At 31.9% G+C, this 25,938-nt stretch overlaps 3 protein-coding genes across 3 annotated transcripts; all 3 read right to left on the bottom strand.

The window, feature by feature from the left end:
- Positions 1-1,418: 1,418 nt before the first annotated feature.
- LOC122602145 (plant intracellular Ras-group-related LRR protein 5-like) lies at positions 1,419-3,684 on the bottom strand. Its single transcript, XM_043774871.1, has 3 exons — positions 3,117-3,684; positions 1,732-2,648; positions 1,419-1,595 (listed from the first exon to the last, which is right to left on the bottom strand). Exons 1-3 carry the CDS (start codon positions 3,646-3,648, stop codon positions 1,482-1,484), a joined length of 1,563 nt encoding a protein of 520 aa, XP_043630806.1. The 5' UTR covers positions 3,649-3,684; the 3' UTR covers positions 1,419-1,481.
- A 3,637-nt stretch (positions 3,685-7,321) lies between these two features.
- Positions 7,322-12,133, bottom strand: LOC122599920 (ubiquitin carboxyl-terminal hydrolase MINDY-1-like). The gene is made up of 12 exons (XM_043772536.1): positions 11,782-12,133; positions 10,772-10,890; positions 10,508-10,614; positions 10,267-10,354; positions 9,327-10,149; positions 9,176-9,230; positions 8,981-9,062; positions 8,801-8,881; positions 8,472-8,576; positions 8,306-8,355; positions 8,024-8,177; positions 7,322-7,689 (listed from the first exon to the last, which is right to left on the bottom strand). Exons 1-12 carry the CDS (start codon positions 11,921-11,923, stop codon positions 7,603-7,605), a joined length of 1,893 nt encoding a protein of 630 aa, XP_043628471.1. The 5' UTR covers positions 11,924-12,133; the 3' UTR covers positions 7,322-7,602.
- A 2,708-nt stretch (positions 12,134-14,841) lies between these two features.
- LOC122600751 (protein FIZZY-RELATED 2-like) lies at positions 14,842-20,838 on the bottom strand. Its single transcript, XM_043773508.1, has 10 exons — positions 20,220-20,838; positions 19,939-20,061; positions 19,735-19,839; positions 18,746-18,925; positions 18,562-18,624; positions 18,269-18,463; positions 16,923-17,024; positions 15,727-15,789; positions 15,575-15,643; positions 14,842-15,325 (listed from the first exon to the last, which is right to left on the bottom strand). Exons 1-10 carry the CDS (start codon positions 20,733-20,735, stop codon positions 15,272-15,274), a joined length of 1,470 nt encoding a protein of 489 aa, XP_043629443.1. The 5' UTR covers positions 20,736-20,838; the 3' UTR covers positions 14,842-15,271.
- Between the last annotated feature and the right edge of the window lie 5,100 nt (positions 20,839-25,938).

Genomic DNA, 25,938 nt, shown 5'->3' with positions numbered 1-25,938 from the left:
ATCTTTATGTTTCAAGAATCAAGACTATCAAAAGATCAACTAAGCATCGTTACCTATGTATTTTTGAATTTTATGATCGATTTCTACATCCATCGAGTATAGACAGTATACCTCAATAATATACTTTGTAATACACGTGTTTGAGAGAATCATTACAAAGATTAAGTAATATTAAAACAAATTTGTACATAACGCAACGCTTGTTATAAATCTTGTTCTAGTGTACTTTTTTTTTTTAGTTATATGTATTACAGTAATTATTTTAAATAAATAAAATAGATATGTATTTTAGCCAATAAATTAATGACGACTATCATCAATTCCATAGTGCATCATTGGGTCTTAGTTTTTTAGTTATGTATAGTCGATGATTGATTCTCGTAATAGACATTTTGTAAAAGGAAAAATATGTTTGGATATATTGTAGGTGTGATATATGTTGTGTAGTTTCTTTCTAAACATAAAGTACAAGTATTGATTTAATAGTGCCCAATCTTATTATTGGTAATTTGGTATACTTATTATTGGTAATTTGGTATACTATATCATCAATTAGCTTAGTTTTAATAAAACAAATAAATCATTGAAAAGAACATAATCTACCTTTGGTAGACTTTACTAAATAAGAATATTCAAAGTGTAGAGATTCTTAAAAATTATGTACGGATAAGAACAACTGAATTATAAATTCACAAGGTCAACAAATCTAAATAATACGTACTAGTAAGTAGCCATCAATTCTAATATAATCTAACCAGCATAGTACCCGCACATTACGACGGAATTTTATAACTACCTTTTTGGATGAATATATTGGTTACAGAGTATCAAAAGTATAGATTATAAGATTATGTCGATTGTTTTAAAACTATATGGTATTTTAGTTTTGTAATATGTAGATGAGCATTTTGAGAACCATAAATATGTTGAAAGAGTCCTTTTTGAAACAAAAAATATACTTAATCTCTTAATCCAATTCTCTTTATAATGAGTTAAAGATAACTATATATATTGTATAAAAAATTCAACCATATAATAACTTATGCCATATCCTTAATAAAAACTGAAATTTATTCTATCTAATACCAGTAGGTTTTAACACATAAAGAAAGATGAATAACTTTATTTTGTTAAATTACATGAAAAAGTGTACTATACAAATAATTATAAAAAAAAAAAAACAAATCAACAAATCTTTATATATATATATATATGCAGCATTTGTACAATAAACACAAAATATGTATACACAATCCCAATTTAAATTTCGTACAACGGTACAAGTGATGATTTTTTTTTTTCCTTATTGTTTTTAATATCCAGTGTAAGTAGAAAATGCGACATTAATTACGATCACTTTCATGTCCACTTTTTTGGACTTTTAAACTTACTTTTTTGCAATGAAAGCAAAAGGCTTTTTTGTATGTTTTTTTTCAATGTACAAAACAGAAAACTATATATATACACATGACTTTTTTTCTTCAACCTGAAAAGATCATGCAAATCCATGACCAAAATCCTTTACGTTTTCTCTTTATTTCTTGAGGTTTGACATTTCTCTTGGCAACAATATCAGCTATGTATTCCACGACAGCCTGAAAGATAAATAAATAAACAATGTGAACCTTCTTGTTTAAAATCACAATTAACAGATTGACACAAATAATAGAAATATAAAAAAATGACCATATATAATGCACATTTATCTTAGGGCCCTTTATCTTAAATTACCTGAGCCCCTAGCTTGGTAACTTCTTTTGGAGGAAACTCGAGAGGGGTCTCGTCCGCTCTAAAGATTTTTAGCTTCGATAATGACCCAAATGATTCCGGTAAAAATCTTATTTGATCACCACTTATATCAAGCATTTGAAGGTTTTCAAGGTTACCAATTGATCGAGGTAAAGCGGTCATATCAGCAAAGTTCTTACCAATGTTGAGTATTTCCAAATTGGTTGCAAAACAAAGGCTTTCGGGCAATCCTTCTAGTTCATTGAAACTAACATCAAGCTCTTTTAGTTTAGCAAGATTCGCCATTGTTGTAGGCAATTTGCATACCCGATTATAGTGCAAAGTAAGTATCTCCAAACACTCTAGTTTCCCAATTGCCTCAGGAAGTCCTTTTAGTTGATTAAAGTCTAGTTTGAGTACCACAAGTGAAGAACATGCTCCAATTGTGTAAGGAAGTTCTTCAAGATCATTTGTTTCGACTATCAAGATTTGCATAGAGGATAATTTTCCTATGAGGTCTGGCAAATGAGTGAAATGGTTTGAACTTAAATCAAGATTGATCAAATTTGAAAGATTTCCAAATGATTCGGGGAGGGATTGTAACTGGTTTGCATGGAGATCAAGGTCTTGTAAGTTGACAAGTTGCCCAAATGATTCGGGCAGGTTGGTAAGTTGGTTTGAGTGGATATCAAGCTTTGTTAATGCGGTAAGATCGGTGATGGAGGATGGAAGAGACTTGAGTTTGTTGTCTGAAAGATTAAGTTCAGTGATGTTTGAAAGTTTCCCAATTGATACAGGAAGCCATTCTATGTTTTCCATCAATTTTGATTGAAGATCAAGAACTTTTCCACCTTGTTTGGCTATGGTTTCAATCAAGGCTGCTACTTTCATCAAACTCAATTTCTCATTTTCTTCTACACCTTCAAATTCAAAAGTAAAAGTCATGTTTTAAATACTTCACAACACACATATCCAGTACAATCAAATTAATTACACCATCTGGAAATTTTTTTATTTTTGAAAGCCTTGCTTACACTCTTAATTAATTAACCTACTAATATTTACATCAATTGTCCCAACCGAGAGTCTAAGAAGACTTGAACAGTGGAACCCACAACCTTTTGATTAATGAGTCACATCTAGTCAGTTAGTCTAGACCAAACTAATTAGGCCCATTGATATGATTATGAGTCCTTCAGTGTACATAAGCAAATTTATAATTTGAACAAAAGAGGAGTAATAACTAACATAAAAAAGATCATATAGGTTCACTTTGCAAAGTCACTACCACAAAATTTTTATTTTTTTCATAATTTGAGATGAAAAAAGTTGAATTGGTATAATCCAATAAGTAGCTAGAGTTGCATAAAGAACATAGTTGTACAAACCTGTGGCAAAATTGGTTTCGTTTGTTGGAGAACTCTTGACTAAACCTCCAAAGCTTTCAACTTTATTAATCTTTTTAGAAACCAACAAACTTTCATCACTTATTACAACTTCTTTCTCAAAACTAACACCTGGGTATTTCAATTCATCATCTTTATCCAACTGGGTATCTCCAAGAACACACTTAGAAGCTTTCTGTATCAACTCATCAAAAGTTTGATAAACTTGATCAAGTTCTACAACATGCAAAGCCTCTTTTCTTTGTTCTTGGCTTTGAAACAAGACCATATTTTTTCTGACTTTTTTAAGTATAGAAAAAAGTTCTGGTGGTGTATCTTGTGGACATATTTGTGAAGAGATTTCATCAAGTTTTTGTTTTTCTTCTGTGTTGACTGTTTTAATGACAGATATGGCTGCTTCAAGCTCCTCAATAGTAGGTCTTGGTGGAAGTGATTTGTATGTTTTCATGATTTCTTGTATAATTTCTGTGTTTGAATTATTATTAGATGAATCTTTTTTTGATATAAAAGCCATGTATGTTTTTGGTGTGTGGAAATGAAAGAAAAATAGTTTTTGTGAAGGTTTGATTATAACCAAGGAAGGTGATTATATTATATATATATATATATGTGTGTGTGTTTTATTTTGATATTTAGCTGACCAGTAGAATGACATGTTCAATGAGATAAGTAATTTTGGTGATGTGTTAAAATAATATAAAGAATAATTTTTTTGGGTGGATGAAATATAAAATTTGTTAATTGATTCATAAGGTCAAGGTGGTTGATGTTAAGTTGTTAACAATATTACCAAGATGTCGTTATATGTTTAAATATTGTACAAATTCGTTAGAAAAGTTAATTGATTGGCCATAAGTCATGAATTCATAGGTTCAAATTTGAGCCATAACGGCGGGTTTCTCCGGATTGAGAGGTGGGTTTGGGTTACCCAGCGGCCAGCACTATGTACTTTGCAAGCGTAGAGTTTTCTTTTACCATTAAATTTTCTCGGATAGTTAGACACTTAGACTTGATTCGTTGTTGAGTTGATTAGAGAGATGTCATGTTCAAATGTTTGCGTGAGATTGAAATTTGTGTAGTCCTTAGATTTATACGTACATAACATCTTTGATTAATTGATTGCAATGTTGATAGTGTGATTTAATTATATGCATTAATTGTAATAAATGAAAAAATTGACAAATTATAATTTCGGACAATTCCTAGTAACATTTTCTAAAAGGATTTTCTAAGCCTAGTAGCCTACTAGTCGTATAATTGTTATATTTATTTATTGTATTCTATTTTTTTCCCCAAATATTGTTCTAATATACTTCTCCGTTTTATTAAACTTGTCCAAAAGATACATAGGCCTAAAAGGTTCCATCATTTTATATTTTTTTAAAAATAAATAAACAAAATTTGTGTTCATGTTCGTTTTTAAACGAAGAGGTTTTTTTTTTATGTTTCTTCATCTAACAACAGTCCATAGACAGATTATCAAATTTACACCTTATTAATTAGTGAGTATTGACTATTATACTGTTTTTGAAACAAAAAATGGTATAACTTGTTATGAATCATTAACTAAACATCTTGTGATAACTACAAATTTATGGAGATGCAATCAAGAGTCATGCCATACACACAAAACATTGGTCTTATGACGAATTAGAATTGAATTCCATGAAATAACCCTATGAATATTTGATGTAGATGGCATAACCACAAACAAAAAGATATAAAATAGATGAAAAGAGCATGGTATCGGCCACAAAAATAGTGGTTACGAGTTATGAATATATATTAGAATTTAAATGACATGTGATGCACTGAGATGCTGATCATTATACATATGTACGGACTACGGAGTATTGTTTAAACACGTTGAGAGATTGATATGTACCCTAAGAAGATCGTGTTGTCAGAATTTTATCTTATGATTAGCTGATTGTCTGGAGGTTTTATAATGTACCCTATAGACCGTATCAGCTTAATACGCAATGGAAGCCACTTTTTTCAGAGACCTATACTTGTATCCAAAGAGTATAAATGTTAGTATGTTTATGTAGTCGGGACTTCGTGAAGTACCATCCAACTAAAAGCTCAAGTATATTATGAGATATATCTTTTACAACTATTTTGCAATTGAGAATCATACGGTACAAAGTAATTTCCAACATATATTAAAGTATAGTGGTTAATTAATGTGGCAAAACGGGTAGTTATTTGGGCAGGTTCAAAGCTCAACATCTAGACTAGAATTTGGCCTAACTTAATTAGCCTAGTGGTTATTCCTGTTAAGCAAAACTTGGCCTAATTTTAATTTTACGTCACGTCATTTTTCTTTTAGTCATATTATGTGATTTATCTTTTGTCAGTCGATCACATGAATCGGTCGCCTTAATCACCAATTATGAAGATGTACTTCGTAATCATAGATCAATAAGGTCTATGCCTTAATTAATAATGAAATTTTGAACTTTTCAATAAATATATACATTGGTCATTGGATGATGAGTTGTACGTTATCAATCCACAACATACAAATGACTAACTCACTAAAGTACTGCCTATGAGTTGATTAAGTAATGCCGGTGAGGCCCTATTTTTTTTTTTACTTAAATGAACTTAATAATTAAAAATTTAATGTATAGTCAAATTCCATATTTGATTTTTTACTTTATAAATAAAAGTAATTATTAATTTCTTATATTTTATTTATACATACATATATTATTAAATATGTTCAGTTATTTAATACATTCAACACTTAATTTAAAAAAAAAAAACAGAGTTGATTATATAATTAGATAATGATGTATAGATATGGTTTAACATTTATAAGCCTAAACATATTCAATCAACTCAGAAATTGACACATAGTTTATTCTTTTTTCTTTCACATCTACCTTCAATATTGTCACATTTGTCTTGAACTCTTATTATTTTCTTTATAAATTATTATAATTATAATAATATATCATTTTCGTATTTAATTTAGCTTCCATCAACTTGTAAATTGTAATGAGTCATTTAAACTTATTATTGAAATAAATTCATCTAAAAAGTAGAAGCCCATCAGATCAGTATTTTCCGTTTTTTACTATATAATTTATGGATTAAACATAAAAAATATTGATTATTCATTTTACATTAGCATAATGAAGTAAATATGTAATCACTTGACTTTGAAATCTACGACTACAACAGTCGGCCTATGAATCGTTGAATCTTAGGCAGAACCAAAAGCAAGATGCTATATACCTTGTAAGTTAGCAATAAAAAGCTGTATCGTATATTTCTGACATACAAAAAATAAGTTGTACCACTACCACATATGGTTAAAGGCTGTAAACGACATTAGGAGGTTTTAGGGTCATGTTTTACCCCCAGATGGGTTAGGTCGGTTGAAAGTAGTCCAAACATGTGTTTTTATGCATATAACCTTCTAAATTATCAATTTATCATAACTGAAAGTGATCCAGGTCAACCCAATCTATCTACTGACCCATATACCTGACCAATTAATTAACCTTTTATATTATCATAATTGAAAGTGATCCAGGTCAACCCAACCCACACGAATATCGACCTATTACCTGACCTTCCCAGCCCACCCATTGTGCCATGTGTACCAACAATTATGGCAGCACATACTCTAACAAGCAAAAAGAAACTGCTGTCCCCACCAGTAATGGGTTGGCCCAACACCTTCAAATAACAACTAAAAACCACCGGTAGCCCACAACTTAGAACTTAGCGACTCAAACTCCTATTCTTTTCCAATGTGGGACGGGTTTTCACGAACTCTCCCACATAAACTCCTAACACCCTCGTCGAGGCTACATAACCAAGATCCATACCCCAAGAGGTGTATAAGTCTCGTACCGACTATATCCCAAGGGGCCACTTTGATACCATTTGTAATGCCCTCAAAGTCGAAAGCAATGGACTACTTGGATGTCCTTTGGGTTCAACTAAAAACTATGGTGAAAGGATATTAGCATTAAGTAGCCCACTATATATAAGCTTATAAGGGCCTCAAATTTCTTATCTCATACCAATGTGGGATGTTTGTGACACTATATTAAGCTTACTATATTAAGCTTATAACGTTTCTCAACTGATACATGTATAAGTGTTCATATCTCTAGCAGTTGCAAGCATTATGAATTATGCGAACAAAATTAAATAAAACTGGGTAGTAATGTGAAAGCGCATAAGCCATAGGTTTTGTAAAGTTGATGTTAAAAAAATCCCACAAGCAATTATTTTTCTAACTAAAATGTCTTTCAACATTCTATGCATATATGGTACAATATGCCAAACATTCATCATGTCTCTTTAACTAGAATAGTCCTACATTATTTACGGCAGAAGGGAAATGAATCTAAAATCACATGCATTCCCAATTAGAATTTGATGGTTCAAAATGTAGTGCAAGCATATACAGTCCAAACCTGATACTGTGGGCAGAACAAGCTTTTCACATCACATTGCACTTATCTTTATCAGGTTTTGACTCCTTGCTTGACGATGATGCCGAGTTTCTGGGTCTTGCTGGATGTACATGCTGTCAAAGCCCAATCAACTCATTAAATTTGCGTTTCTGATTAAATTATTATCATGCTAGTTAATAAATATATAAAAAACTATGATAGATTATATCTGTGTATTCTTACATATGATAGTGATGCTTTTATCTTGGGATATATTGAATGAAAACTTATATAATGATATAGTTAATGACCAGTCATGAAAACATTGGATGGATTTAGACAGTTTCGAAAAAGAAGATTTTCAAACATGCAATGCAAATACATATACATCACACACATTTTTGTATTTGGAAATCAAGGTCATTAAATGAAGAAAAAATAATATAAATCTAAAAAGTGATAACCTACCTTGGGACCTACAACAAGCCCTGAACATGAAGTGGTGGGCGACTGTGGCGAAGTACGCTGTGGCTGCTGGCGTTGCTGTTGATGTTGCTGTTGTTGCTGCTGTTGTTGCTCGAATTCTTGTTGCTGAAGGGCTATAGCCAATTGCAGATCAGAACTGTCATAAAACAGCAGATATTTATTTCCCCTTGTACGGAAAACTTTCATATAATATTAACAACATACAAAACATAACACATTGACTTATTTTGGACTAAAAGTCTAAATACAGAGACATATGATTACTTGATTTCTGTGCCCCCTTCAGCTGTATTGTCCATTCTGGCAATATAATCCTAAATAAACAAAAACCAAGTAAGATCTTCACAAACCGGTAAAAATGAAATATCGATCATTTGATATAAACATAAACATATATATAATACTTATTTAGTTAAAGGGAGCAACATACGGCAGTACTCGACATCACATTCTGCTCGTCCCATGCGCGTGTTTCATGATTTTCAACCTTAAATTCCTTGAAGTCACTGGTCATAAACATGGTATCACCATTGACCTGAAACATCATTATATATTACCCCAATTAAAATCAACAATAAAGAACGCATAAAAAGGCTAAATAGTATATTTTTAAGTTTTCCACATGCTCAACAGACTCCATGGTATTATTAATTCAGATGAGTTAATCTCGAATTTAAGTTCTTGCCAACACATACAAGATTTTACTCAGCAAGAGTTCCTCAAATGGCCATAACAGAAAAAAAATGGATAGACTTTTACCTCATTTAGCTTTTCCCATACCAAATCAGGCTGATTAATGTAGCCTAAATCCGTAGCTAAGATGTATAGTTCACCTTCAAACTGAATATAATCTAAGGTTAGATAACATATATAAAGCAAGACTTTTTAAGCTACAATATTAAATATAAGCTAAGCTACAAAGCATACACAATAACTAACCTTGAACATTGTATTGAAGTGGTTATTTCGGAAAAACACACACAGTTCATTTTCCTTTACACCCTCTTGCAGCGAAAATAAGCTACAAACATTGAAACATCAATATAAAAGAGGGCCCCTAGTAAGCAAGAGATATCATCATAATGTTCTGACATATACATATAAATACGAATGTAAAATAAAAACAAGGCATACCCATATATGGTCATCTGACTCGCATTGTTCTTCAGAAAAGTTCTAATCAATTCCCCTAAAGGAAAACATTAGCCAGTATAAAATAGTAGAGAACTCAGGGCAATTCTAAACATTTCAAATCTTTAAATTTCTATAAAGTATATATAAATACCTTGTCCTGGTGTAGTTCCATCTTTAGGTCTTGTAACATCAGCACTTGTACCATCTTTGTGCACTTGTTCAGACATGACAACCTCACCTTCATTCCTTGTAGTGCCCGTTTCCAATATGCATTTCTCTTTAGAAATTGTTTCATTCCCATCAGGAGTTGAAACTAGAGAATCAGGTCCAACAATAGTTTGTACCATGCCGTTGGATGATTCTAAAGCCACATTAGGTTCAGATGAGCATGACTCATTTGACATCTTTTCATTACTCATACTTTTTACTTCATTCACATCTCCATTACAAATTAATTCATCAACAGGAGGAGGTGAAGAATCTAATCCACACAAACTAAGTGAGTCATTTACAGTTCTATCCAATACTTCAATGTTAGTTTTCTCAATTCCACCTGTACCCTCATTCTTCTTCGATATACTACTATTTATTTGTCCATTGTCGCTCTCCTTGTCAGCTTCCAAAGACGAACCAACATCTTCCCCAGGAACCTTCTCAAAAGTTATCATATCATCATTGTAATTATTCACTAGCCTGCTGCTATCACTGTTTGATATTGTAGATAAGGTTTCCTCAACTGTACCAACAACAATTACCTCATTTTCTGAAGGTGGTTTAACAGTGGTTGACGGTTTCAAGGTACTAAATGGCTCTGTTTCCTCTGGTATAACCGTTGTTGAAGCAACAAAGTCAATAGAATCTAAATCTGGATTATTTTTTGTAACACTTCCCATATTTTGAGTTTCAAGATCAACAAGTTCTCCCATCAACATATTGTATGACTTTGAGCCAATTGCATTTGAAGTATCGGAATCCTGCCACCAGTGAAATGAACAATATTAAAATCACAAAGCCACATTAAGTAACTATAGTTCATGTTAAAAGGACTCTAATAGCCATAAATAGGTATACCCATAGTTATAAGAACATACCTGTGGATCAACGATCCAACCATGATAAAGTGAAATGCCTAGTAAATCGAATATTGCACATTCCCTCGTAAACTCAAAGTCATGGATTCTGCAATAGCTCGGATATTTGTATATTTATTATTATTTAAGTTATGATGAATCAAATATAGCAAAAAAATATAACTCCTGAATTTAATGTTGACATCAATTCCAAACTCCGACATGTGAAGTTTGGATTGAAAGAATGACAAGAAACAAATACCTCCTGAATTTAATGTTGACATCAATTCCAGTTGCAAGACGAGGGAGTATATCAATTGCATCAGCTATATTCTGTTGTTGATTTTCAACATACCCTACATCTTTGTTCTGCAAGGTTTTCCAAAGGAAGCGATATCAATAAAAAAACAAGAATGAATACATATATAACTTGCATCAGGTCACTGAATCCATTCTCCTACATTTTCATCATGCCAAAAAGAAAACAATTAATACTACCAAAATAGAAGTGTAAAGATTCAATTACATCACTATTACTGTTTGAGTCGATTAAGCTTTCCGCAACAAGTGAAAGCAATTTCTCCTGCGACACTTCAGCAACATCTGAGCTTAAACTTAAATTGTTTCTCAGCAACAGTATGTTACCTATAATGAATTGGCAAAATTCAATAATCAGAATACACCTTTCACATCTATATTCCACCAGATTAATACAAAAAACACAAAATCCCACTCTAACTCCATCCCATCTGGCCCATGTAATCAAATGGCAACAGTTACAAGCTATATTTTACAAACATGTGATAATCCTTAAAAATGACACAAACAAGCTGATCACCAAAATGCAGTCAGATTAACTATAAGCAATGCACAAAGTTACATTATATAATTAAATCATAATCACTTATCCCCAATCCAAACCTAATATGCACATCCAGATTCATAAAAAACACACTAAATCAAACCTAAATTAAGTCACAAAACTGTCTATCATCCCTAACAATTGAATCTTAAACGATTATAACATATATACAACATACAGTACAAGCAATGTGTGACAAACACTATCCAAGTGTGTAATATTATGAACTTAACTCATAGTCGCTACTCGCTAATCCAATTTCATGGAAACATAAGCTAACTATAGCCGAATTACGTCCACAACTTTCTAACATCCACTACCGGTATACATATTAACATCATTTCAGCACAATCAGAAGCTCTAAAAATAGTAAAACAGCAACTATCAACAAATTCAACTACTTAATAGAACTATTAAATCAATTAAAGGCTTAAAGCTCATAACCGCTAATTGAGATTTGTAAACCGCACGCTTTCTCTAACCTAATTACGTCACGCAACAGTCTATCATCCCTACAGATCAAAAAATTAAAAAATTATTACCTAATTACAACATACATAGATGATAGATACATATACGTAAACTTATATATGGATATAGATACAGAATATAGATATATAGATGTATAATCAATTGCAGTAGAATTAGAAACCCTAGGAGGTATAAATGATTACAAATAGCAAGAAGAGGACACGGTCCGTTGTCGTTTTGAAGAATAATCGGTGTATCTCTTCCGAAAAACTGAATCACTTTAGTTTTATGCATCAAATCTTTAACCGTAGGAGTATCCTCTCGCTCTTCAGCCGGCGACGCCATTACCGGAGGGAAGTTGTGTGAGATAGATAGATAGATATAGAATAGTGTATGTATCTCTGCGTGTTTTTGATGGTGAAGTTGGTGTGTGTGTGTGTTTTTTAAAAAGGTCAATGAGAATTGAAAGAACGCGGATTTGGTGTAGAAAATCTGGTGATCGGAAAAATGAGTTTGGTTTGTATAGGGACGGTGTGAAGGAGGGAGAAAATCTAGAATTTAATTTTGGATCTTCTTGTTATTATTATATAAATTAACCCTTATATTTTGAAAGTTTTGACAATTTTTTTTTTTTTTAATTATGTTATATTCTATTTAATTTTTTAACAACTGAGTTAGCGCGAGATACCACGAAAATATTTAATTGATGCCAAGAAAATGTGAACTGTGTATTCGAACACAATATATTTGAGGCATAAAGGTATGTAAAACGTTGTTGAAAACTTTGGTTTTTTGGTTTAGTTAATGACTTTGTAGACCTGTATCTCCGGACACAATACTTACATGAGGAGTAAAGTTATATACAAAATGTGTATGTGTTCTTTCGATTTAGTTATTGCGTTTGTTAGTAGTGAGAGGAAATATGCTCGTGGATATGGGAAAAGGAATACATGACGTGAGAAATATATAGTATTAATGAGCGTTTTTATTTTTAATGGATTCCATGTAACTAGTGATGTGTTACAATAGCATAAATGAAACGTTTGTTTTGTAGATTCATTGAGAAATACCACAACATTCACAATTTACATATCTAATACAGACATACAGTAATACTAATGAGTTTTTGTAAAAAGTACACCTCATTTTTTAGGCGTATGCCAACAATTACAATACAAATATACAATAGTATAGGATCATCGGTGTTATTAATCTAAAAAAGAAAGCAATGTTGGTTGGAAAATTTTTAACTTCTCTAACCAATCAACATAACTTGAGTTTGTCAATCTCAAATTCTTAATGCAAATGGATTATCTTCATTCTTCTTTCTGTACTACTATCTAAACTACAATATTCCTATAGTTTGCAATTAAAAAAAACACATATTTGTTATTGTCATTTGGTTAGAGTTTTTTTCAAGTGACTTATTATGAATCAAGAAGACTATAGTAATTATGTTCTAAATAGTGATAGTGAAATACATGACCAAAAGTCTAGAAATAATGGGAGTTTAACATTTTTTGGTACAAATTTGCATTGAGTGTATTTTACCTAGGACCCTAAGGGCGCGTTTGATTCACGGAATGTTTTTTGATGGAATGGAATCTATTGAAAGAAATTGGAATCTGATGGAATGGAATTTGATGGAATGTTGTTTATTTTTTGAAGATTTAAAGGAGACACGAAATGAGATTCCTTCCCCCATCCTCATGGAATGGAGATTCCATCAAATGAGGGAATGTTGACATTCCAACGGAATGATATTTCTTCATCATTGAGCAACCAAACACACTAAGGAATGAAATTCAATTCCAATTTCATCAAATTCCATCAGAATCTGCGAACCAAACGCAACCTAAGATTACCATATTTTCGGTTATAACCTTTATTATACGTTTCATTTTATTTTTCTTTCTTAGTAGTAAAGTAACTAACACGTCCAAATGTAATATTCATGCTTGACTAGTTTTATAAATCTTTTTTTTCTTAGTACTTGGTAGTAACTAGTAAGTAACTAACGCGTTCAAATGTAATATCCATGCTTTGACTAGTTTTATGAATCTGGTCGCAAATAAGTACTCGTATTTAAAACTGGAATAAATGAAAAATCAATAAATTTTACTTACAATAATAGAAATAAAAATTAAATAAGGGATAAATTAAGTAACAACTCCATTATTACTCAAAGCCAAAACTTCAAAGGAGGTTGAAATGATGACATGAAACTTTATCAAAGTCTCGTGTAGCAAGAACTTTTCATGTGCTTCTAAACTAAATGACGTTTCTTGGGTTATTTAAAAAGTACTAGTCTTCGACTTAGATATATACAGCATAATTAAAATATCTAGATAGTAAAATTCGAACATGAGATATTTCATATAAAACTCAAAACATCTGTACCAACTTGATAGTGATCAAGTCTTTACATGATTTTATTTATTTGTATATGTTGAAAAGATGTTTTTGATACTAAAGTAGATAATATAGTTTCATTACGACTCTCGAAAAAACACATCAATAAATGTAAAAAGTAAGATTCAAACCTTGGTATAACACCCGAAAGTCAAAGACCTTATCAATGTTTCACCAACCTCATTGGCTGTTATATATTGTAGTATCAAGGTATTAAGTGATTTTATATTACCTATTTCAAACGATAATTATCATTATCATATATTGCACCAAAAATACCAAATGTGAGACTCCTAGTCTCGTACCAAAGTACACTATAAATGTTGAATCATACCAACAAAAAATAGAATCTGAATCAAAGTTTGGTGAAACCGAATCTTGAGTCTTACTGTATGTGCTAAGTACTATATCGTATATACTACTATACTAGTGAAACAAAGAAACAAACTGAGACCAAAACATTCTATATATTTTTATTTTATTTTTTTATAAACAAAAACATTCGAACATTTAATCTTTTTTTTGAAAAGATATACGCATACAACTTTTGGTTATACATATCATTTCATATTTCACAATACATTGGGTAGCTTGTTACTACTAATTACTCCATATGTCGTCCAAATTTGTTGTGCATATCACGTTATTAGAGTTATAATAAAGAAAAAGTCCATTTTGATTTGCTTCTGGTTCAAATAGAGTTTCATAACCGTTTCTGAACCAGGCCCGGACATAAGACACTTTTGACTGTGAAGTCGCAGTTAAAATGACCTGCCAATGAAAGCGACTTTGAACACAGCACCTGTTTCAACCCAAAGAACTCTGTCAGCTACAATGCTTTACAATAACTGTTAAAGTAAAATAAGCAAGAATACATTCTTTTCACGAAAAGTGAAAAAAGTGTAAGATTTAGTTAACATGGACACACATTTTTACAGTGGTTCTTGTTTGACACCTAAAATGACAAACATTCTGAGCCAGCTTTAGACACTAACTAGTCTAATTGTAACCCAGTCTAATTTCATGTTTCAGCTTAATAGCATCGTTAATTTATATTCACAGCTGTGAATTTTACATCAGACATCAATTTACATGAAACAAGGATAGAAGTCATTCAAGAAGTGGACTTCCATGTCATCTGCAATGGCATGATCAAGCAGATCAAACCTTGTGTACTCATTTTTCCTTGAGTATATCGTAAGTTCTTGATAACAAGTTATGTTCTTTCATGAGCTTTGTGAGTACGGTGGTGACCCCAAAAACCGCAAAAGTGAAACGGGCTTAGCGTATGTACGTTCTGCCAAAAGATGATGCACCAATTTCACTCTCCGTATTCTGCAATCATAACTACGTTTTAGTAGCAGTTTTAACTTTAATAATACCTATATGGTTGAGCACAAAAGGAGAACAGTGGGAGCCCAATAAGACTTGATTTGAGTGTTACTTGATTATTGTACATCAGAACAGTTCAAATTTTGACTTTTTATAGTCAGATGTGTTGCTTCATAACGGTCAAATGATGAGCTTTTTTTGGAATGGAAAGTTTTATAGGAAAGAAGTGGTCCACAAGTGATGATATGATACCTGAGATTTAGGCGAAGGAAACACATTCCAAAATCTAAGTGTTTCATCTCCGGCTCCCGTCACAATTGTCTGAAAAAACCATTACTTTATGTTAAAACTTACAAATATTAGTCGCTAAAACACAATTCACAAAGTAAAGTAAGAAAATCTACCTGCCCATCGGGTGAGATTGCAAGATAAAGGACTCTGTAAGTGTGCCCAGTAAGTGTTGCCAGCTGCATTGTAAACCATAAGAGGGTTTGTAATGGTTAAGGGGTGCTTGGCGTGGTAAGAAACGACCCCGACCACCTGGGGTCGTCCCAATACAACTCTTATGTGGATACGATGTGGAAAGTCCAAAGTGGAGCAGTCGACGGTGAGAAAACATGGGGAGGTGGTTGCCTTCACTCAGTTTCTTCAATTGTCTATGTTTTTTAATATTGTTTTATATTTCTTTAATATTGAAGATATACTATGGAAAATTGGAAACTGAAAAGTGATATATACGAGTACTCTTTTTGGGCTTTTACACTTTGGGTGGACTTGGGAAACATCTGTTGCTGTTATGCTTTTTAGTGGAAGAATGGAGAGGTTGAAGATGACAATCTTTTTTCCACTTTTTTTAATTGGAAATCTATTTTACACTTTAAACCCTAATGTTTTCATAGTTTATAGAATAAAACAATAGTTTATAAATTTATTAAATGTGTATATAATTATGTTTTGATTTGTTGTTTATAGAACTTTTAACTATACTCCGCATTATATATTTCTTAACTATTATGAAAGGATTTTATTTGTACATCAAATGTTTAATGTATATGTGTGTGTTATATTATTTATGGTGTGATAGGATTTGTTGTTACAGATGTGGTGTGGTTGCTGGGTGGTTTTATGTGGTGCTGATTTGGCGATGATGTGTCACACCACCTGGTGTGGTGGTGTGAACGACAACTAATGCTCTAAATTTGATGTTAAAAAAGTTATCCCATGTTGTAGAGGTAGCAATTTGAGCCATTTACTAATGAATGAGTAGATTCGGGTTATATTCAGACTATAGCGGGTCAAATGGGTAAAACGAAAAAGTAGCTTATAAGAAAAGGGCCCAAAACTAGTCCAATATACATTTTTACTGCATACAACCTCCTAAACCGTGCAAAAAAGAGAAAAGAAAGATAAAAATTCTAACAATATAGCTTCTGCAGTCACCTGTCCAACACGATTACTATTTATGTAGATTAAGAAAAGGACAAAAAGTGTTTCAGATCTTCCATTTCATCCCATACAAAAAGTACCAGTTCGACATGTTACCCTACCCGCCAAATTTACCACTTGTAATTATTCATTATTCCATATTAAGAAATATTACCTTTGACATTGTAGGGTATCTCCAAACAATAATCTGGTTTTGGGAATATCCATGGGTGCTCACAAGTTCGTTGACATTCTTTGACCACACAAGATTGCATACCTGCCATTGTAATAACAAAATGAGTTAGCAGTCTCTTTGTCAAATGTCCTGTAATAATGAGATAAAGCTACACAATGTTTTGAACCACAATCAAATACAATAGATAGTAGTGATAATGGTAATGGGGTAAATTGTAGATTAAACTTTGTCTAGAATAAAACATGTATTAATTTAAAACATGTAAAAAACTGATATCACTGCAATTTTAAAAGGAGCTGAAAAAGTAACATCATAACAACAAGAAAGGACTCATACAAAGGATGCTAGGAAGAATCTAAGTATTATGGAGTACAAGTGAGGGACATTAGTGGAATTAAATTATACACGCTTTTCTGTTGATTTACTGGCAATACCAACCCTTCAGCCAAAGAAAAAGTTCATGTTTGGCTATTAAGTGTGAGACAAGCTACTTTGTAACGTTAAAACAGTTGGGAGTTGGGACATTGTGTTGCTTCAAGCAAAAAGTTTAATGATCATATCAAGCTAATAGTGGGGCGACAAACCTCAACATTCACTGAGTTTAAAGCTGGATTTAAAAGTAGAGATACAAAACTTCTTTATTGCTTTTATTGTTTTTAGTTTCTTTTATTTTATCTTTAACAGACGGAAAGTGGGAAGAACCGAAGTACAGGAATTACAGAACTCTGCTGCAAAATCGAAGGATTGCAATTTTTTCTTTTTCCTAAATTGACCATTAATTAAGTCTGTCCAAACTATTGGAAATTCTAATGTTTCGTATTTGGTTAGTTACTTGGAATGCACTACCGTAGCAATTATCAATGGGATATGTGCAGTTACTACTTTGTGTAATAAAATATATTACACAATCAATTATGAAAGCCCCAGTATCAACCCATTATTAGCGTAAGATTACTTCAGTATGAAAGCCCTAGTATCAACTATACTGTGGGTATGTAAGGCATTTACCCATCCTCATTTAATGACTAAGAAGCTCCCTCCCTCCCTCTCTGTTATACTATCAATAAGTAGTTTGGAATACCCTAAATACTAACATAAAAAATGTGATATTGAATCCAAAACGATGAGCAATAACTATTCTATTTTACAACTAACTCCAACTAATATATTACAGCTTCAAAAGGTTGCAAACAAAAGAAATATGCAACTTGATGGTATAGTGAATGAAACGTTCATAAGTCTCACTAATAAATATGGTATCATAACGGTTATGAGATCTCAAATTCTAACTAATAATATATGCATCTAAAGTACAAGGATGTTACCTGGCTACCAGTATCCATGCAGCTCAGATGAGAATTGGTGGTTGTGTTCCAAAAGCGAATGCATCGATCTGCAGTACCTCCACCAGATGCCAAGAGTCCATGAAGATGTGGCGACCAGGCAATTGCTTTCACAGCAGCCGTATGTTCACAGTATTTTAAAACAGGTTGTGTTGAATGTAGGTTCCAGACTAAAAGCTAAATATAGACCAACAAGAAAAGAAGTAAAAAGGTTAAATTGATCACTTACTCTGGAGAAATTAATGGAGTAAATAAATTAGTACTTAGTTAATTACCCTGTTATCATTTCCACCTGATGCTAATTCACGATTATCATAAGACCACTTGAGTCCACAGACCTACAACACACATATCAATATTTGGGATAAGAAAGAAGCCATTGTCAGTTTATATTGCTGTATAGTAACCAATAATACATAGACTGGGATACCAAAATTGATGATAAAAGAATTGATTTACCTCTGATTTATGACCGCTTAACTTACTAACAAAATCTTCTTGTGCACGTGGATCTCGTTGAAGAATACTTTTATCTCGACTTCCTGAAGATAAAATAGATGAATTCCAAGCCAGTGCTCCAACACGTAATCTATGTCCTTCCATGGTTCTTACTCTCTTACAACGAGCGGCATCCCAGATCTGGATTGAAGATACGAAGTACTAAGATATTAATCTATTAAGGTATTAATGTAGCTTCATCTTACAAAAGCATCTTCAAAATTACACTCAAAGTATATTGTCAGTAATATATCTATAATCTATATATTGTTTTGAGTGTAAATGATTGCATTATAACATGCAAGTCTTGCAAGGTACATAGAGTTAGTGCATACCAATAGAAGTATATAAATTTGTTTGGTTCCACTATGTATGCAACTAACACCACCAAGGTACATGTTATAAGTTATAACCACAAATTCACTAGTGAACAAAACAAAATGAATCGATGGTTTTTTTATACATACAAAGAGGACACAAACTTAAATCTTGATTTGAGTTTTACTTTGTGAAGATAGACCACACAAAATGTAACCATGGATAAGAACACATTATGTTGAAATAATGTATCACCGTTTAAGTTACAACAATTCTAGGACAACAAAATTTCTCAACATTCTATCATACATATTGAAGATACAATGCCTATTAACTTCTACCAAATTCCAGGAACAGCTTTATCATGACGACCAAACATACTACAGTTTTCTCCTTTTTTTTTCTTTTTCGACCTTGATTACATTAGTATAAGTCAAACAAGCAATCATCTTTTCGACTAAAGAAGCCACACAAACTATATACAGGTCCTTAACTAGCATGTAAACTCCTCAATTATCTAGTACATGCATTAAAATACTACTTTGTAGTACAAATGACTCATTCTGCTAAAATCCATCCATCATATTTGGATACATACAAGCAGAAAAATGCCATTAAAATACAAACATTACCTGAACTTTCCCATTGCTAGTCCCAACAGCAAGATTAGTCCCCCGTTGCGCCCACCCAACCGAACACACACTATCATCGTTTCCCAGATCACACAATTTCGTCACCTGGAATCACAGCAAACTCTATTCATCAACAAAACTATTACAAACACAAAAGAAATATCAACTGAAACCAATATAACCCTCAAAAGATTATAACTTTACCTTACTACTACAAGCATTCCATAAATAAACACAATTCCCCAATCCAACAGCCAACACATTCTGAGAAGACCAATCAACAAGATTTAAATAAAAATCATCTTGCAATGCTGGTGCATCCAAAACCTGAGAACCGAATCAAAAACCCACATATATTAACCACAACCCATTACTCAAAACATCCAAAACCATATAAAGTAACAAACTTTATCAAAAACCCACATATATTAACCATACCCATTACTCAAAACATATAATTTACAAACTTTACAAAATATACAGACCTTATAAGGAGATCTTGGAACTTTTCTTGGAGCTTTGACAGGAGTTTGACTAACACCAGGAATAAAATGATCATCAAATCCCAAAGGAAACAAAGAATGCATAGACTGTCTAGTCTCAGTTTTAAACCGAAAAATATTCCGATTAACCGAATTCGAAACCGGAAAACCGCATTTCTTATCAGGGGTACTTGGTGGGGCAAACCCCAGATCCGAACCAAACAATGCAGTTCTCAAAAGGGACTTATAAGCAGCAGAAGATGAAGATTCTTCACCGGACCGGCCATTTTCTACGGCTTTCGCCGGCGGCGTTGAGATGTTGAAAAGGGCAAAATTGGAAGATGATCGGCATGGGATAAACCGGTCGCTGTAAATAGGGCGAGATGGTGATGGGTGGTAATAAATATTGGAAATTGATTGTGAGGTTTTTGTGGGTGTTTGTAAAGTTTGTGAATTTGATGAAGAAGATGATGATAATGATGATTGGTTGAAAATCTTGGAATTGGAATCGGAATCCATTGATGGGGGAAAGTGAGAAAAAAGAGAGAGAGAATGGATTTTGGGGGTTTGGTTTCTGAGAAGGTGAGGGTTAATATTAACCCGGGAATTGTTTAACAGATTAGGATTTCCCGGAAAAAAATGGTAATGTTAGTGGGATTTTTTTCATTTTAACCGTTTGGCCAAGGAATCATTTAGTTTATTAGTATTATTATTATTTATTTTAGTTATTTTATTTTAGTTTTATTACTACCTACCAAGGCTACCAATAAACTTAAACTTTATTTATCTTACATCTCAAAATTTTAAGTCATTATAAATTTTTTTCTTGATGAGGAATAATTCTGGGAGTTAGAATTCATTGGACCCATAAAATTTACTATGGTTTTCTTTATTGCATGCATCTTATGTCATTAGGTATCACATAGGCTATTTTATATTCCGATCTAAGACGTGGGTTTACAAATCCTTGTTTAGTTAATGCATTAGTGAAATTGATATTTGTCTATTTTCATACTCAAGTTTTGGTAAAAACGAATTTTCAAAAAGTGTAAGAGTGAATGTTTTTGTTCTTCTTATTACAAAAAGGATCATAAAATATATTTTTTTTGAAATAAGGTTTTTTGGGGTTTTAAAAAAATTGAATTGTATATTAACGAGCGGCGAATTGTAAACAAAATGACAAACAATAACATCCATAAAGAATGAGTTGAAACTTGTTATACAAATATAAAAATCCATGATTCATAACAAAACATGTATACCAATTAACATTGTAAATTTCATAAGCACCTTTTTTTTAAACTTATTTCAAAAGCTTCTCATTTGGTCCTTCACTCCTTCCTATTTAATAACAACGTTTTATTTTTGTGATTTTGGCCAAGGATCGCAATGAAACCGAAGGCAACTAGAATATAGTCCGGAGTAACTCGTGTTTCAATTTTAAAAATAGATTAAGATTATAAGAGTTACTAACGTACATCCATTGATGTTAATTTGATTTTTATCTTTAGTCATTAGGTACTAACATAACTTGTGATAATGGATAGATATGACATGAATCCAATCGAGACCTTTTGTCGTACTCTTGAAGATTTGTATACAATATGGTTTTATATCTACATATCAAATGCGTGTGCCAATACGTTATTAAACAAGTTCATCGATAAGTTAGATTAGTCATACCCATAAATTGTTATCTTGTTAAATAAAATTTGTAGACTGTCATAGCCATTTTTAACAAGGTGTCATTTTGGCACTTGTTATTTTGTTACTGTCCATCTAACAAAAATGACTTTAGACAACTTTCCTGACACAATGAAGCATCACAAATGCACAAAAAGCCACATTCGAACTTAAGATATGTGATCTTGACAAAGTCACTAGGACACATGTTTTTTTTTTTTTTTTAACTTTTTTTTGCGAATATATATAGTTGTCGATTAATCTATGATTAAATGGTCATAATTTGTCATCTCTCTAACTTCAACTTAGATATACTCCATATATAATAGAGAAAAATATATCCAAATTTAAAAGGATCATCGGTCAACTAAGCATATATTGTTTCCTTTAAACTAAAGAAATTAATTTTGGTATCATTTTTTTATATTTCTACCATTACGATTTGAAAAAAAAGGTGATATTTAATGATATGAATATGAGCTCAGCTAAAATAAAGATCACCCACTACATCTCATGGAGTCATATGCGCGTTTGATTTTGCAAGAGGATTTCGAACACCACCAAAGTCAAGTGATAAATTACAAAGTTATGTATGAAGTTCTCTCATTGTCTAAGCAGGCTTGATATATTATTAATTTCCAAGTAGAATGAAGTCAAATTATTATATGCATATGTCCGACTTTATACTATCCAAAGAATCTAGTATGTGTAGTTAGCTTGTAATTCTACATTTTTCACTTTAAGCTTCTAGCATTTTATTAGACAATGTTTATGTAAATATTGAATAAAACTTCTTGCCGTTATAAAAAAAAAAAACTGTGTTACTAAAATGAAAGAAAAAAAAAAGAACTTCACGTATATACTTTGAAACACATTTCAAAAAATATTTAACCACTTAATACTCTACTGAATTTGGTAAGTTTTTTATGTTGTCGGAATTGCTTTTTATAATTATTTTGCATCATCATAGTGTAATACAACTAAGGATATCTCTAATGGTATCCATATCCTTGTTTGTTATTTTTTGTTCATAACATTAAAGCATGCTAGTTCTTACTTGTCCATAAGATTTTTGTGCATAGTTAAGATTTAAGAAACATGTTCTTAGATATCGTTAGAAGTCGAATACTATTTATTTTTTTGTTTTTATATGAAATAACGATATTTTAAGATGTTTGTATGGTTAAAGGTAAAGTTAAAAGATTTTAAGAATTTATAAGAATTTTAAATATTTATAAAGATATGATATGACAGTTAAGATATCTAAAGATGTCCTTAATATTGAAGATTAACCTAATTATTGCAGATTTGCAGTGAGTCCACTGGTCCTTATAGAAAATGACATCAAGCGAAGGTTTTAAAGTTAAGCCCAATCTTAGGCGTAGTTTACAAATATGAGTTGGCCCATGAGTTTATGGACTTTATTCAAGGGTTAGGTAAACGCCTAAACGAGTCCGCTTTTGTTTTGCTGTTAGAAAAATATGGATTAAGTTGGAGTTTGCTTTGTGATGTATAATCGACATATCGACTGATGTTAATATTCGTGGATGTGGACAAGGTATAAAGTATAGACCAACTTTTTTTTCCCAAAGGTGTAGATTATTTTACTCGCAACAGAAGATCTAGCATACGTTGTTTAAATCGGGTCCGCGCTAGAAAGCCCCCTCACCCTCAATACCTAGTAGGAGGAGAAACTTCCGACTAAACCGCCCGAAAACACGATATTTAATTGGGATAAAACTCTGCCCCTCTACAGGACTCAAAACTGTTTCACTTGAGAACTTTATTATGAAATTCTTTCAAATGTCATTCCCATGTCTCGAACTCGAGACCTCCAACATGTAAAACTGATATTTAACCACTGAGCTATAATAAAAAGTACAAGTATAAACCAACTATTTTGGAATGACGTTAATTTTATTACCAAAAAACTAGTAATATGATAACTTGTTATAGAAAGAATTCCTCTCTTTAAGGTGTAAAAAAGGCCAAAATTTACTGGAAAGCGATGGGCTTTTTAACACAATTCATTTCTAGTACCAGGCGACCAACATACCTTAGCTTTGTAATGACATTTATAATGACTCGTCGACCAAAAAGTTATAATTAAATTGAAGCTTATTGTAACAACCTATTCTTGAAATGGAAAATAAAATTATATCAAATGCTATAAGAATAGTAATTATTGATAAGTCTTTAAAAGCATAACTAAAAGTTCGTTTCAATGAGGATTTGCATTTGAGGAAATCCAGATTCAAGTCTTAGAAAATAAGGTTTTCTTCTAATATGTTATCATGTCTATATGCGGATTATTAGGAGATTTTTCCTCCTATTAGATAGTAGGTGAGGAGGTTCTTTAGCGTAAAGTCTAGACCTCCCGTTGTGATATTCGATCTCCAACTTTAAAAAAAAAGTTCATTTAAAATGTATCTTTTTTAATATAAAAACACGTTCGGTTATATTTTGATTTATTTTATTATATTGATTAGTAACCAAGTTTGCCAAAATAGATTCATAGGGGTAGCAAAATTTACCCCAATTCTTGATAATGAGATGTCTAACATCCATTATTTTAATTAGATTCGTATTAGAAAGTCTTTTTACAAAATGAATGCCTAATTTAAACTCTTATATGAGAAATACCTATCATCTCGAGATATGGAGGAAGAAAAAAATCACACTTACAATAGGTCAAAATTAAAGGAATGGACACCTTCAAATATGTCTAAGACTCAAATTTGAAATTTCTTATGACAATGTGCCTTTTTATCATTTGGTAATGGTTAGGATGGAAAAATTTCACATTTGGTAACCTGTAATTAATTCTTGAAACTCATGTATACATGCTAAGGATGTAATGATACTTGACTACTGGTAATTGGTAAAGGTAAAATCTCTTTGTGGCCTGGACATGATTGTTTGGTTTTTGATTTTTCATAGTCCAAAGCTTTTGACTTCTAGTCAAATTTCCACATTTGGTGAAAGTTTGGCTTTTTATCTAATCATAGACATAGACATAGACATAGACATAGACATAGACATCAACATCCTTTTTTTTGTTTTGTCATTTTTGTAAGGGTCATTATTTTCCCGTGTTTCGCTTCCTTTGTTTTATCAATTATGGTGACCTATTTAAGCCCAATTTCGATAAGAGAGTTTAATGTGTTAAGTTATGGTAATGTGCTGTCTAACAGCGGCAAAGCCGATCTTGGGTCTAGATATTCTGTTAGGTTGGGTCCATTAATATGAATTGTATGAGATTTTAAGTGCATGTTTTTGTTGGGTGACCAATTAAATCTTGAGCTAAATTAAACACAAAGAATAATTAAAATATAGAGTTTATAGATATTTGAAGGTAGTCACGACCACTTTTTACTACAACTATACGGATGTTCGCACGATGCGGCGGTGATGGTGGTAGAAATGAAAGTGTGACGATGGCGGCAGTGGTAGCGGCGATGTGTGGCGGTAACGGTGGTGGTGGGGTGGTGGTGAATGTAAATTATTTTATGTAAAATGGTTATTATGGTTCTTTAAGGGTTGGAGGATTCATGTTGTAATTTATTTCATTAAGAGTGTTATAAGTAAATGGGTAAAGATTTTTAAATTAGTGAATAAAGAAGAAACTCATTTCAAAATTTTAACCATTTAAAAGGGGATGAGTAGTTTGCTTATAAAGTAGTATAGATGTGATACTCTCGGATAACACATACTTTTTTCCTTTTTGAGAGGCTATAGAATATAAATAATTATGCATTATTATATTTATATAAACTAATCCTAATACTCGTACGATGTACGGTAGTCATATGAATTGTATCATAAAGAAATTCGAATATTACTTATACATGATTCGTGAGTACGAAATAAATTATGGTTAAAGTAAACCGATGGTCAAAACTAAATTATAAATAAACAGTAATGATAAATATAATAAATGTTTAGTTAGAGTTTTTGATTTACCTTAAATTTTTACAATCACTTCAAATCGAAACTCGTAAGCATATTGGATGACGGCAATAGCCTTGTGATTCGGATT

The sequence above is a fragment of the Erigeron canadensis genome, chromosome 5 (genome assembly GCF_010389155.1).
Source record: "Erigeron canadensis isolate Cc75 chromosome 5, C_canadensis_v1, whole genome shotgun sequence".
Taxonomy (NCBI): Eukaryota; Viridiplantae; Streptophyta; class Magnoliopsida; order Asterales; family Asteraceae; genus Erigeron; species Erigeron canadensis.
This window is presented reverse-complemented; position numbering and strand designations above follow the sequence as displayed.